This window comes from Sapajus apella, unplaced genomic scaffold (genome assembly GCF_009761245.1).
Source record: "Sapajus apella isolate SASKATOON/1434 unplaced genomic scaffold, GSC_monkey_1.0 scaffold5, whole genome shotgun sequence".
In the NCBI taxonomy this organism is placed as follows: Eukaryota; Metazoa; Chordata; class Mammalia; order Primates; family Cebidae; genus Sapajus; species Sapajus apella.
In genome coordinates this window covers 28,724,057-28,737,247 of record NW_022436945.1, presented here as the reverse complement: position 1 = coordinate 28,737,247, position 13,191 = coordinate 28,724,057, and the positions used below count along the sequence as shown (strand labels likewise).

Genomic DNA, 13,191 nt, shown 5'->3' with positions numbered 1-13,191 from the left:
GTCCTAAACCACTCATTTAACCAAGATTTAAACCTAACATGTACAAATATTCTGTACTTCGTGCTGAGAACATAAAGGCAAATTTAAAAATTGTCTCTCCTGGCTGAGCACAGTGGCTCACACCTGTAATCCCAGCACTTTGGGAGGCTGAGGTGAGCAGATCACAAGGTCAGGAGATCGAGACCATCCTGTCTAACATGGTGAAACCCTGTCTCTACTAAAAATGCAAAAATTAGCTGGGTGTGGTGGTGAATGCCTGTAATCCCAGCTATATGGGAGGCTGAAGCAGGGGAATTGCTTGAACCTGGGAGGTGGAGGTTGCAGTGAGCTGAGATCGCACCACTGCACTCCAGCCTGGCAACAGAGAGCTCTGTCTAAATAAATAAATAAAATTGTTTCTCCTTTGACAGAACTCTCAGTCTAGTTGGGGAGATGGAAAGGTATCATATCGTGAGTGCTATGCTAGAAACAAGCCTATCTTACCGGAGCCCACAGAAGGGGCACTTAAACCCTAAGTGGGCAAGAACAACTTGGAGGTGGTGACCATCACGAAGTAAAGAGGACAGGTCAGCTAGACAGAGCGGGATCGTTGAGGCTGGGTGGAAAGGAATAGTAAGGAGAGATTGAGACACCAGCAGTAGTGTGTTATGATAGAACATGAAATACAAGAGGTTGGGAGAGTAGCCAGGAAGGAGGCTGGGAATTGCGTCTCAAAGGTCCTGGTGAAAAACTGAGACTTTATCCCCAAAACTTGGGGGAGCCACTAATGGATTTTACATAGGGGAGCAATACGATGCATGTTCGAAAGATCACACTGTAAGATGAGGATAATAGTTACCTGGCAAGGTTGTTGCAAAGAGTATAGATATTTATTTATGTCCTTTCGAAATGTAAATATTCATAATAGTTCTCTTTTTAAAAATGTCTTTAAAATTTCAATAACTTTTGGGGTACAACTGGTTTTTGGTTGCATGGATGAATTGTATGGTGGTGAAGTCTGAGAGTTTAGTGCACCCGTCACCAGAGGAGCATACACTGTACCCAACATGTAGTTTTTTAATCCCTTACTCCCCTCCCAGCTTCCCCTTCTGAGTCTCCAAAGTTCATTATATCCTTCTGTATATAGGTATATTCTGTATACCTACTCGATTATATCATTGTTATACAGCGGGAGCTAAGATATGGGTATGCAAAAGCTTACATAAGCTTGGTATACCCATAGCTTAGCCCCCACTATATGAGAGAACACATGGTATTTGGTTTTCCATTCTTGAATTAGTTCACTTAGAATATACAGATATTATTTATTTTTTCTTTTTTTTTAAATAGAGATTGAGGTCTTGCTATGTCATTCAGGTTGGTCTTGACTCTTAGGCTCAAGCAATCCTCCAGTCTTGGCCTTCCAAGGTGCTGGGATTATAGAAATGAGCAACTGTGCCTGGCATATAGATGATATTTAAAGTGATGATTACCTTGCTTAAAAATGGCCAAGCCAAAAAAATGCATCCTCATTCTATTTCAAATACTGTTAAAAACTTAGAGCTGAAGCACCCATTAGTAGGTGTGATTATGGAAATTTTTGGCCTGAGTCTTAGACTTGCATTAAGTTACTCCCTAGATCTGCACTAAAGTGGAATCTAAATTGCAAGTCAGTCTTGGGACCCTCTGGACCATTCAGGTTTCCTCCAAACGGGGACATTTCAAACCGAGATGGAGTTTTCCAGATCATTCTGGAACAACAAGGGCCCCAATAGCCACTATGAAATATTTTCTCTATCTGAGAAGAGGGTAATGAAGGGGTCCATAGTCTCCCACCCCCCACGGAATTCAGTTTTATATTAGGCTTGTGTAGCTCAATAAATGTTTTCGGTCTAAAAACTATTCCTAAAGAATGCTTCTTCTGGGTCACAAGGGGGCAGGATAAGGAAGAAAGACTTCATTGCAACATAAAATACCAGATTTATGTTTTCTACATGAAAGTCAAGATAGCGAGGGGACAAGTGGGAAAAACAAGTTCACCTCAGGCTACCAAATCATTGCAAGATTTCTTTAGTGCTATAAGTCACTGGGCCATGCCTTGTATTTCACTTTCTAAGTGATTTCAAGGACCCTTCACACCATTTATTTAGTCTAGTGATTTAGAAATATTAAGGCAATAAAAACATTATTTGGAAAACACAATAGTTGAAAAACATATCCCTCCATTTAAAGAATAAAATTTATCTCACTATCAGAAAGTGGTAATTTTGTGTTAAAGGCAGAGATTCTCTTAAATTAGAGGAAAATGAAAAACATCTGAATATATGTCAGTTTATCAGCTAAGTTTGGAAGCACTATCTGTTAGTTAAAGCTTTTTGCCTGTTTATTTTTATCAGCCAATTTTAAGGCTTTAAATTAATCCTTAAAATACATTTCTCATGAAAATTCTAATTGTTGACATTTTTCCAGGTAATGACTTTTCAACAATTTAGAATATTTTTCTTCATACAAAGATTAAATAAACATATTCATGTGTATATTTACATAGAAAACTTTAAAAAGAATGTATAAGAAACTATTAAGAGTAGTGTCCTTGGCCTGGGATTATCAGGTGGAGAGAGAGAGAGGGATTTGACTTTTTCACTTTAGATCCTTTGGTACAATCTGATATTTTTAAATGTGCATAAGCATGGATTGTTTTAATAGTTAAAAGGACTGGCCGGGTGCAGTGGCTCACACCTGTAATTTCAGCACTTCGGGAGGCTGAGGTGGGCAGATCATGGGGTCAGGAGTTCAAGACCAGCCTGGCCAACCTAGTGAAATTCCGTTCTACTAAAAATACAAAAATTAACCAGGCATGGTGGCACATGCCTGTAGTCCTAGCTACTCAGGAGGCCGAGGCTGAAGAATCACTGGAACCCAGGAGGCAGAGGTTGCAGTGAGCCAGGGTCACACCACTGCACTCCAGCCTGGGTGATAGAGTGAGACTCTGTCTAAAATAATAATAATGATAATAAAAAGGACTAAGTGAAAGGAATATTTTTCTAATTTTTGTATGCATCATCTTGATAACTATTAAATACCTATACAATTTCTCCCCTTCAAGGCCTTATTTTGTCAAATCACAGTATACCCACCCATTAATATGTTCTATATACAACTTTATTCAAAGATGTGCAAATGACCTTGAAATCATAATGCAGTCTGTTTACTGCAAGGGCAGATGTGTCTGAAACCATAGTATAATACACGTGTGTAATAATCCAGGAATTTCAAAAAGAAAAGAAGTGATAGCAGATATTTTTGTATGTACAAATTTAGACATGGAATTATTTTGTGTTGCTTTATGTTTTTTCTATTTTGGTATATTTAGCTTTTGATTATTAATAATTCAATTACTTTTATAGTACCTTATAAAACTATATTGATAAAGTTTTTTCATTTTAAAAATGTGATTGGTGTTTAGATAATGTGTATTTCCCAAGTAAACTATTTGACTCAAAAAGTTAAATCCAATTCTAGATATTAGCCTCGATGTGAGGCTAAATCTCTGGAAAATTCCTGAAAGAGTCTTCTTTTCAAAACATTCTTAATGAAGACAGTTAGTGTTAATTATGTTGTCATTTAAAAAATTCCGTGTCCACATCAGCTGTATTTTCCTCCTTAACCTTGGGAAAATTATTTACCCTCATTAAGCCTCGGTTTTCTCATCTTTAAAATGGGAATAATAATAAGACTAGTTCATAAGGCTGTTAAGAGGATCAACTGTGACGATGCAGGTAAAATACTTAATGTAGTCTGCGGTACATAGTAAGTACTCAGTAAGTATCACCTATTATTTTGCTTGCATTTTCACTATCATTTTACTAATTTTAACATTTCTCAACATAATATCTAGCTTTTGAAATATACTGCTTGGAAATTGCTTTAGTAGAGCACATTCTTCCCAGTTTTTATGGGAAAAATGCGTTTAACTCCCAGAACAATTAATCTTCTCTTTTTTGCTATGTAACACAAATCAAATCAAATGTGAAGCATATTTAAGTTTCTGTATCGGATATGCATAAGTTAGCTAACATTTATTTAGCTTACTTATTTACTTACTTTACTTATTAGCTAAGTTAGCTGTACTTAACAACAAATACATACTTGAAGTGGTTGTGCCTTAAGATAATTTTGAAATGATTGCATGTTGTCAGAAAAGGATTCCAATAATCAAATTTATAAAGCACTGTTTTCCCACAGAATGAAAGTAAGCTCATATTTTCACACTGTAGTGTGTAATTATAGACTTAAAAATAGCCTCAAAGTGCAACTTTTGAAGAAACTGTTGGATTAATACATTAAAAATAGCTTAGATAAATAAAACATACTCTAACTGAAATACAAAATTTGAGGATAGATCTTGTGAATTGGCCTAAAATCAGTTGCCTTGATTTCAATGAGGAGAACTACTGAAGCAGAAGGTACATATCTTAGTGTTTTCTGAAGCTATAATAAGAAGCTGGCTGTACAGTACCTTGATCAAGTTGTGTCCCACAGTGTAGACAGCTGCTAAATTTCCTTTCTCTCCAGGGGCATGGATACCTGTCCTATACCCATGCCAAGCCACTAGATATGGGTTGTGAATTGTAATCCAATATTTGACACGGTCCCCAAACGTCTGGAAACAGTATGTGGCATAGTCATTAAAGATGTCTATTATGGTATCATTTTTCCACCCTCCATATTTTTCTTGTAGCGCCAAAGGCAAATCCCAGTGGTATAAAGTAACTATAGGTTCGATGTTTCTAAGCACTAGAGCGTCCAGAAGAGTATTGTAGTACTGGAGACCTTTTGCGTTGGCAACTGTTACTATCCCATCGGGGAAAAGCCTTGGCCAGGAAATTGAAAATTGATAAAAAGAAACTCCTAAAAAATCCAGGGCTGATAAGTCTTTTTCCAGAAAAATGTAACTGTCACTGGAACCATTCGTGCTGTTGACATTTTTAAAGTGCGTGTGGACGAAATGATCCCATATAGAAGGTCCTTTTCCATCCTTCTTCCAACTCCCTTCCACTTGGAATGCTCCAGTGCCAACACCCCAGAAAAAGTTTTTAGGGAAAATGTCATAGAGAAACAGCTGACTTTCATTTACCGGAGTAAAATTAGGATTTTTAGACCATATAGCTCTTCCATCTCCAGAGAATCCAGTCACAGCTCGTAGCAGAATAAGTGCTGACAGGATGACAGATCTTTGCAGTCCCCCGTTGGACATTGTATTCCTATAGCGTATGGTCATTTCATCGGTGCTGAAGAAAATCCATTCATTCCCTGGAGATCCTGCCGCACAGCCTGGCTTCATTTGCCACCAACTGCTGGACTCTCTTATCAACGCTTCAGTAAAAGCTTGTGATTGTAAAGCTCTGTCAATGATTAGCTTGAACTGGGAGACTTAGGGTGGGTCATAGAGAGCAACGTAATTTGAGGGAGGTGGCCCTATTGCAGTCACCAATGTATCTCCTTCTCTCTCATTATGGGAAAAATTAGATGAAAATGCATCAGTGACAAGAGTCTGAGTGTGTAACTAACTCATATGTAAACACTGAATTAAAATCACACGATTTTCTGTGTAGCCTTTCATATTGACCCAAATCTTCTCTGAATGTTTTGAACATTATTGAATAAGGTATACACCTTTTCTATATTTAGAGTTTTCGTGTGGTAATTTTATAATCTCACATATCAAGAAAAATAACATATACAGATAAATAGCATTCGTACATACCAATAGTAAAGGATTAGAAAATACAATAAGAAATTAACTTCTCCACAAAATTATAACACATCTAAGAACAATCTTAATATATGTTACCTATTTTAAGAAAATTATAAAAATGTATTGGTAGGCTTGAAAGAAGACTTGAATGAAAAAACACAGCACTTTGTGGATGGAAAAATGGAATACTTTTCAATTTAATACATTTAACTTAACTAAAATCCTTTAATCTGTAATCTTATTTTTTATTTTATTTATTTATTTAACTTAACTAAAATTCTCTAATCTCTAATTTTTATTTTTTATTTTTATTTATTTATTTATTTATTTATTTTTTTTGAGACGGAGTTTCGCTCTTGTTACCCAGGCTGGAGTGCAATGGCGCGATCTCGGCTCACCGCAACCTCTGCCTCCTGGGTTCAGGCAATTCTCCTGCCTCAGCCTCCTGAGTAGCTGGGATTACAGGCACACGCCACCATGCCCAGCTAATTTTTTGTATTTTTAGTAGAGACGGGGTTTCACCATGTTGACCAGGATGGTCTCGATCTCTTGACCTCGTGATCCACCCGCCTCGGCCTCCCAAAGTGCTGGGATTACAGGCTTGAGCCACCGCGCCCGGCTAATCTCTAATTTTTAATTAATTAATCAATTTTTAATAAGAGTGTCGCTTTGGAGCCCAGGCTGGAGTGCAGTGGTGTGATCACAGCTGACTGTGGCCCCGACTATCCAGGCTTAAGCAGTCCTCCCACCTCAGCCTCCTGAGTAGCTGGGACAACAGGCACATGCTACCACGCCCAGCTGATTTTTGATTTTTTGGTAGAGGTGGGGTTTAGCTATGTTCCCCAGGCTAGTCTTGAACTCCTGGGCTCAAACAGTCCTTCTGCCTCAGACTCCTAAAAGTGCTTGGGAGTATAGGTGTGAACCACCATGTTTGGCCTAATCCCAAATTTTAGTTCAAGAAAATTATTATGCAAGGCTGGCACAGTGGTTGATGCCTGTAATCCCACCCCTTTGGGAGGTTAAGGCAGGCAGATCATTTGAGGTTAGGAGTTCTAGACCAGCCTGGCCAACATGTTGAAACCCTGTCTCTACTAAAAATACGATTAACTGAGCGTGGTGGTAAGTGCCTGTAATCCCAGCTACTTGGAAGGCTGAGGCAGGAGAATCTCTTGAACCTGGGAGGTGGAGGTTGCAGTGAGCTGAGATTGAGCCACTGCACTCCAGCCTGGGTGACAGAGCAAGACTCCATTTCAAAATTAAAAAAAAAAAATAAGAAAATTATTCTGAAAGTTCACTTGAGGAATAGGTAATACTTTTTTTAAAAAAGGAAAGAAAAAACTTGGCCAGGCACAGTAGCTCACGCCTATAATTCTAGCACTTTGGGAGGCCAAGGTGGGCGGATCACGAGGTCAAGAGATCAAGACTATCCGGGCCAACATGGTGAAACCTGCTCTGTACTAAAAATACAAAAATTAGCCAGGTGTGTGGTGCACTCCTGTAGTCCCAGCTACCTGGGAGTCTGAGGCAGGAGAATCAGGAGGCTGAAGTTGCAGTGAGCTGAGATCGTGTCACAGCACTCCAGCCTGGGCAACAGAGTGAGACTCTGTCTCAAAAATGAAAAAAAAAAGAAAGAAAAACCTGAAAAAGAAAATAGCAAAGGCATAGACTACCTTCAGCATGATTCTGGAATAAAGATAAACATACAGAAAGATACATGCACATACAGAAAGAAATACTGTACCTAATTGATAGTCTCCAAATAACCTGTAAAAAAATTAATATTTTATAGCTTGGAGAACATAGTGAAGTCCCATATCCACACACACACACAAAGTAAAAACTAACCAGGTGTGGTTGTGCATGCCTGTAGCCCCAGCACTTTAGAAGGCCAAGGTGGGAGGATTGCTTTGAGCCCAGGAAGTCGAGGCTGCAGTGAGCCAGGACTGCACCACTGCACTCCAGCCTGGGTGACAGAATAAGACTCTGTCTCAAAAAAAAAAATTAATGTTTTAAATATTTGCAGTATCACATATGAATGAGAAGCAGAGTGGTTAATAGTTTGGCCGCTTTGCCAGATGAGGTGACTCATACCTATAATCCCAGCTACTCAGGGGGCTAAGTGGGGAGGACTGCTTGAGGCCAGGAGTTTGAGACCAGCCTGGGCAATATAGTGAGACCACCCCCATCTCTAAAAAAAAATGATTGGACCTCTAGAGGCAGACTGTCTGAGTTTAAATATAGCTGTGTAACTTTCCCTCAGTTTCCTCTTAACTAAGAATAAAGATAATAAGAATGCCTTTTCTTAACTAAGAAAATGCATAATAATAATATGCACTTCATGGATTATTATAAGGGTTAAATGACTTAATACACTGAACCAATGGTCTTCTCTGGAATGAAGAAACAATGAGTTAATACATGTAAGGCACTTGGAACAGAGACTGACACATAGTAAGTGCTCAATAAACATATTTTTCTGTGAAAGGGAAAGATTATTCACGAAGTGATGTTAGGATTCAGCATAAAAGACAATTTGTTTTGGCTGCTGCCCACGTTTTTAGCTTCACATCTCTCAGTTGACTAAGTGGTACATAGCCTGCTCACTTGTACCCCTGTACTTTGGTATGTGTGCTCTCTGCACAGAATATGTTTCTCCCTTCATCTAGCTCATGTCTATCTTTTTTTAACTTTTATATTTATTTATTTATTTTGAGATGAAATCTCGCTCTGTCACCAGGCTGGAGTGCAGTGGGGTGATCTCGGCTCACTGCAACCTCCACCTCACAGGTTCAAGTGATTCTCTATAAAAAAGTAAAGCAGGTAGAAATACTTGAGCAGCTGGTGAGTAAAAAAAAAAAAAAAAAAGAAAAAGAAAATAAAGCAGGGACCATGACTGGTTCCCTGTTGATTGTCTGGGGCCCAGCACAGTACTTGACTACAGTGGTCACTAAAGTATATATTGAATGAACGAAAATATCTATAGCAGGCTATATAGAAAGTATCTATAGTAGGCCCATGTCCACACCTATAATCCCAGCCCTTTGGACGACTGAGGCAGGTGGATCGCTTAAGCTCAGGAGTTCAAGACTAGCCTGGGGAACATAGTGAGAATTCATCTCTACTAAGACAAAAAGAGTACCTATAGTAGACTATGCATACCTCTATCACTGCATTTATCACAATCCTGGAGTTGTTTGTCTCCTCCACCAGACTGTAAGAATATCTCCTATCTAGCTGGGTGTGGTGGCTCACGTCTGTAATCCCAGCATTTTGGGAGGCCAAGGCGGGCCGATCACAAGGTCAAGAGATCAAGATCATCCTGGCCAACATAGTGAAATCTCGTCTCTACTAAAAATACAAAAATTAGCTGCATGTGGTGATGCACACCTGTAGTCCCAGCTACTCGGGAGGCTGAGGCAGGAGAATTGCTTGAACCCGGGAGGTGGAGGTTGCACTGAGCTGAGAACATGCCACTGAACTCCAGCCTAGCAACAGAGCAAGACTCTGACTCAAAAAAAAAAAAAAAAAAAGTATCTCCTACCTAAATTTTTATCATTCCTTATTGAGTAAATGCTTAATAATAATCTATTGAGTGAATGGTGTTGGTACAATTATTTACTATTTATGAAAATAAAATTTTTATTATTTATTTATTTATATTTTTTCTAAAGATGGGGTTTCACCATGATGGCCAGGCTGGTCTTGAACTCCTGACCTCAGGTGATCCACCCACCTCGGCCTCCCAAAGTGCTGGGATTACAGGTGTGAGCCACTGTGCCCGGCGTTTTTTTTTTTTTTTTTTTTTTTAATGAGACAGAGTCTCACTCTGTCTCCTAGGCTGCAGTGCAGTGGTGAGATCTTGGCTCACTGTAACCTCTGCCTCCCAGGTTCGAGTGATTCTCCTGCCTCAATTTCCCAAATAACTGGGATTACAGGTGTGCACCACCATGTCTGGCTTATGTTTGTATTTTTAATAGAGACAGGGTTTCACCATGTTGGCCAGGCTGATCTCGAATTCCTGACCTCAAGTGATCCACCTGCCTCAGCCTCCCAAAGTGCTGGGATTATAGGCGTGAGCCACTTGCCCAGCCAATTGCCTTGTTTTTTGATTCGCTTAGTCATATTTGCATCTATTACTAAATCTTACCATACCTGCTAATAGCTCTTGGTACAATTTCCCACAAGGTCCATCTCTTCTATGCATACGTTTGTTTCAATTCTCTCCTGGAGATCTTTTTTCCCCTCTATCTAGTGATGCCCATGCCTGCTCTCAGTTGCCTATTTGTCCTCTTGGGACTTCCCTTTGCTGACATCTTAGGAATTCCCTTTACCATCCTCCTAATCTGCTTTCTGTTTTTTGAGTGATTTCATTTTTTCTTGGTTTACTGTGTCATTTTCATGGAGCATATGTCCCAGTAGCTTTGTCCAGAGGGTACAGTGGTGACAACTCTTACTGTGCCTGTCTCTTGAGTGACACTGCTGTAGTGCACACATCTTGCCCTCTCACCCTGGTGCACAGCTGTCATTTGAGGATTCTCTTCCCTTTCCCCCTATGCTGCATTGCTTGTTTTCTGTCTTCCACATCTGCCTCTTTGTTTACCCTACATTTTGGTAAAGCATATTTTCCAGTAGCTTCCTGAGAAAAATTCCAGAGAAGACATGTTAAAAAAAAATAAGGGGCAGGGTGTGGTGGTTCATGCCTGTAATTCCAGCACTTTGGGAGGCCGAGGCGGGTGGATCACGAGGTCAAGAGATCGAGACCATCCTGGTCAACATGATGAAACCCCGTCTCTACTAAAAGTACAAAAAATTAGCTGGGCATGGTGACGCGTGCTTGTAATCCCAGCTACTCAGGAGGCTGAGGCAGGAGAATTGCCTGAACCCAGGAGGCAGAGGTTGCGGTGAGCCGAGATCATGCCATTGCACTCCAGCCTGGGTAACAAGAGTGAAACTCCGTCTCAAAAAAAAAAAAAAAAAAAAAAGATATTTTTCTTCCCATACACGAGTTTGTTTGGCTAGGTTTAGGGTTCTAGGTTGGGGATCATTTTCATATAAACTTTTGAGGGAAACAGAGGTGATGCTTCCTGTGGTAGCGGAGGATGAGGGGTCCTCTCTGGTATGCATGAGAGTTTTCAGGAGTTGGCTCCACAGCCCGTGGAATGTCTCCAGATTCATAAGCATGCAGAGACTGTGGCAGTGACAGTGATAGTAGCAACAGCAGTTGTACCTTCTAAGTATGACCTTAAAGCCAAAAGTCTAGTGATGGGGTCTAGCATTGTTCCTTCTGTTCCTGCCTCTCCACCAATATTAAGTACCAAATTTTCTGAAAACAAAACAAAAGTAAAACACTTTTTTGAATGAAAAACCTGGAGTAATTTCTGTTTCCTGTACTGAGGGTCAACAGATCATGTTTCTCTTTGTGATGATATCCATAAATATGAAGGTCAACAGATAATGTTTCTCTTTGTGATGACATCCATAAATATGTCACACATGGCTATTCCATATTCTGAATTGTTAATCATTTGGACTCCAAATCTGTTTCATCTGTTTGTTTCTGCTGAGTCTCATGGTGCTGTGCTTAGTCATGTTTATTGTGAGTAGATTTTGCAGTGGTGGGGGTGGTGGTGATATGTACAGATTACAGTAGAGAAATAATGAGGAGTACGTGAAAAGCCCTCAAAGTAGAAGCATATCCAGCACCTTCAGGAAATAAGGGGTCAATGTGACTGCAGTGGAATGAGCGAATGGCAGGAAGTAAGTATGGAGAGGTAATGGGCTGGATGGTCCAGGGATATGGGAAGGTAATTGTCTCAGACTCTTAGTGAGAAGAAGAGCACTGGAGAGTTTTCAGCACAAAGAGTGATATGATCTAACTTACATTTTGTAAGAATCACTCGGGATGCCGTGTTCAGAGTATAGTCTAAGGGGAACAAAAGCAGAATCAGGGAGATCAGTAAAGAGATAATAACAAGATGCAAACGATGGTAGCTTGGACCTGTAGGTAGTATTGGAGGCAGTGAACATTGCTGGATTCTGGCTGTGTCTTGGAGATTGAGCCAATAGAATTTGCTGATGGTTTGGATATGAATGTGTGTATATATTTATGTGTATGTGATAGAGAGAAAAGAGAGGAGAGGAGAGGAGAGCAGAGGAGGAGAGGAGTCAAGGCTTACTTCAAAGTTTTCAGCCTGAGAAAATGGAAGAATGGAGGTGTTATCAGTTGTGTTGAGATGCAGGCTTTGAAGGAAGATCTGGAGTTTAGTTTTGCACATATAACTTTGATTTCACTATTAGGCAGCCAGACGGAAATGTGAAGTTAGTAAATGAATACGTAAGTCTGAAGTTCATGGAAAAAATCAGCAGTTGATAGGAATTTGGAAATGTCAATGTTCAGATGGTATATAATGCTATGAGACTGGATGAGATCACTAGGTAGCAAGTATACCAATGAGTCCTAGGGCAATTAAGTATTAAGAGGACAAGAAAATCAGGAACAATGAACATGACCATCTGAGAAGGAGTGGTTATCAAAGAAGAAAACCAGAAAACCACCGACGTCCTCAAAACTTAGTAAAAAAATATTTCATCAAGGGATACTTCTCAGCCCTGGTGTGGTGGCCCATGCCTGTAATCCTTGCACTTTGGGAGGCTGAGATGAAAGGATCGCTTGAGGCCAGGAGCTCGAGGCTGCAGTGAGCTAAAATATTTTAGAGTTTGAGGTTGCAGTGAGCAGAGTGCACTGCATTCCAGCCTGGGTGGCAGAGCGAGACTTTGTCTCAAAATAAATAAGTAAATAAAAATTGGCTGGCATTGTGGCACACGCCTGCAGTCCTAGCTACTTGGGCTGAGGTGGGAGGATCACTTCAGCCTAGGCGCTTGAGGTCACAGTGAGCTATAATCATGCCACTGCATTTCACCCTTGGTGACAGAGCTGAGCAAGACCCTGTCTCTTACTGGGGAGTAGCGGGTAAGAGGGGACAAAGCAAGATGGCAGAATAGAATGCTCTACCAATCATTTTCCCAGCAGGGACACCAATTTAACAACTATTTACACACCAAAAGCACCTTTTCAAGAATGAAAAATCAGTAGCATTCACAGTACCAGGTTTCAACTTCGTATTGCTGAAAGAGGCACTAAACAGGTAAGAGGTAGGAAAAACAGTCTTGAATCACCAACATCACCCCTTCCCCATCCTCCAGCAGCAGGCTATTTGAAAATACACAGTTAGGCCGGGCGCGGTGGCTCAAGCCTGTAATCCCAGCACTTTGGGAGGCCGAGGTGGGTGGATCACAAGGTCAAGAGATCGAGACCATCCTGGTCAACATGGTGAAACCCCGTCTCTACTAAAAATACAAAAAATTAGCTGGGCATGGTGGTGCGTGCCTGTAATCCCAGCTACTCAGGAGGCTGAGGCAGGAGAATTGCCTGAATCCGGGAGGCGGAGGTTGCG

At 40.4% G+C, this 13,191-nt stretch overlaps 1 protein-coding gene across 1 annotated transcript in view; it reads right to left on the bottom strand.

Annotated features, from left to right (window-relative positions):
* Positions 1-5,413, bottom strand: part of KLB (klotho beta) — a 36,516-nt gene extending 31,103 nt beyond the window's left edge. Inside the window, exon 1 of the mRNA XM_032273956.1 lies at positions 4,499-5,413. Coding sequence (XP_032129847.1) covers positions 4,499-5,323 — 825 coding nt within the window. The 5' untranslated portion in view covers positions 5,324-5,413. The remainder of the gene's footprint in view (positions 1-4,498) is intronic.
* Between the last annotated feature and the right edge of the window lie 7,778 nt (positions 5,414-13,191).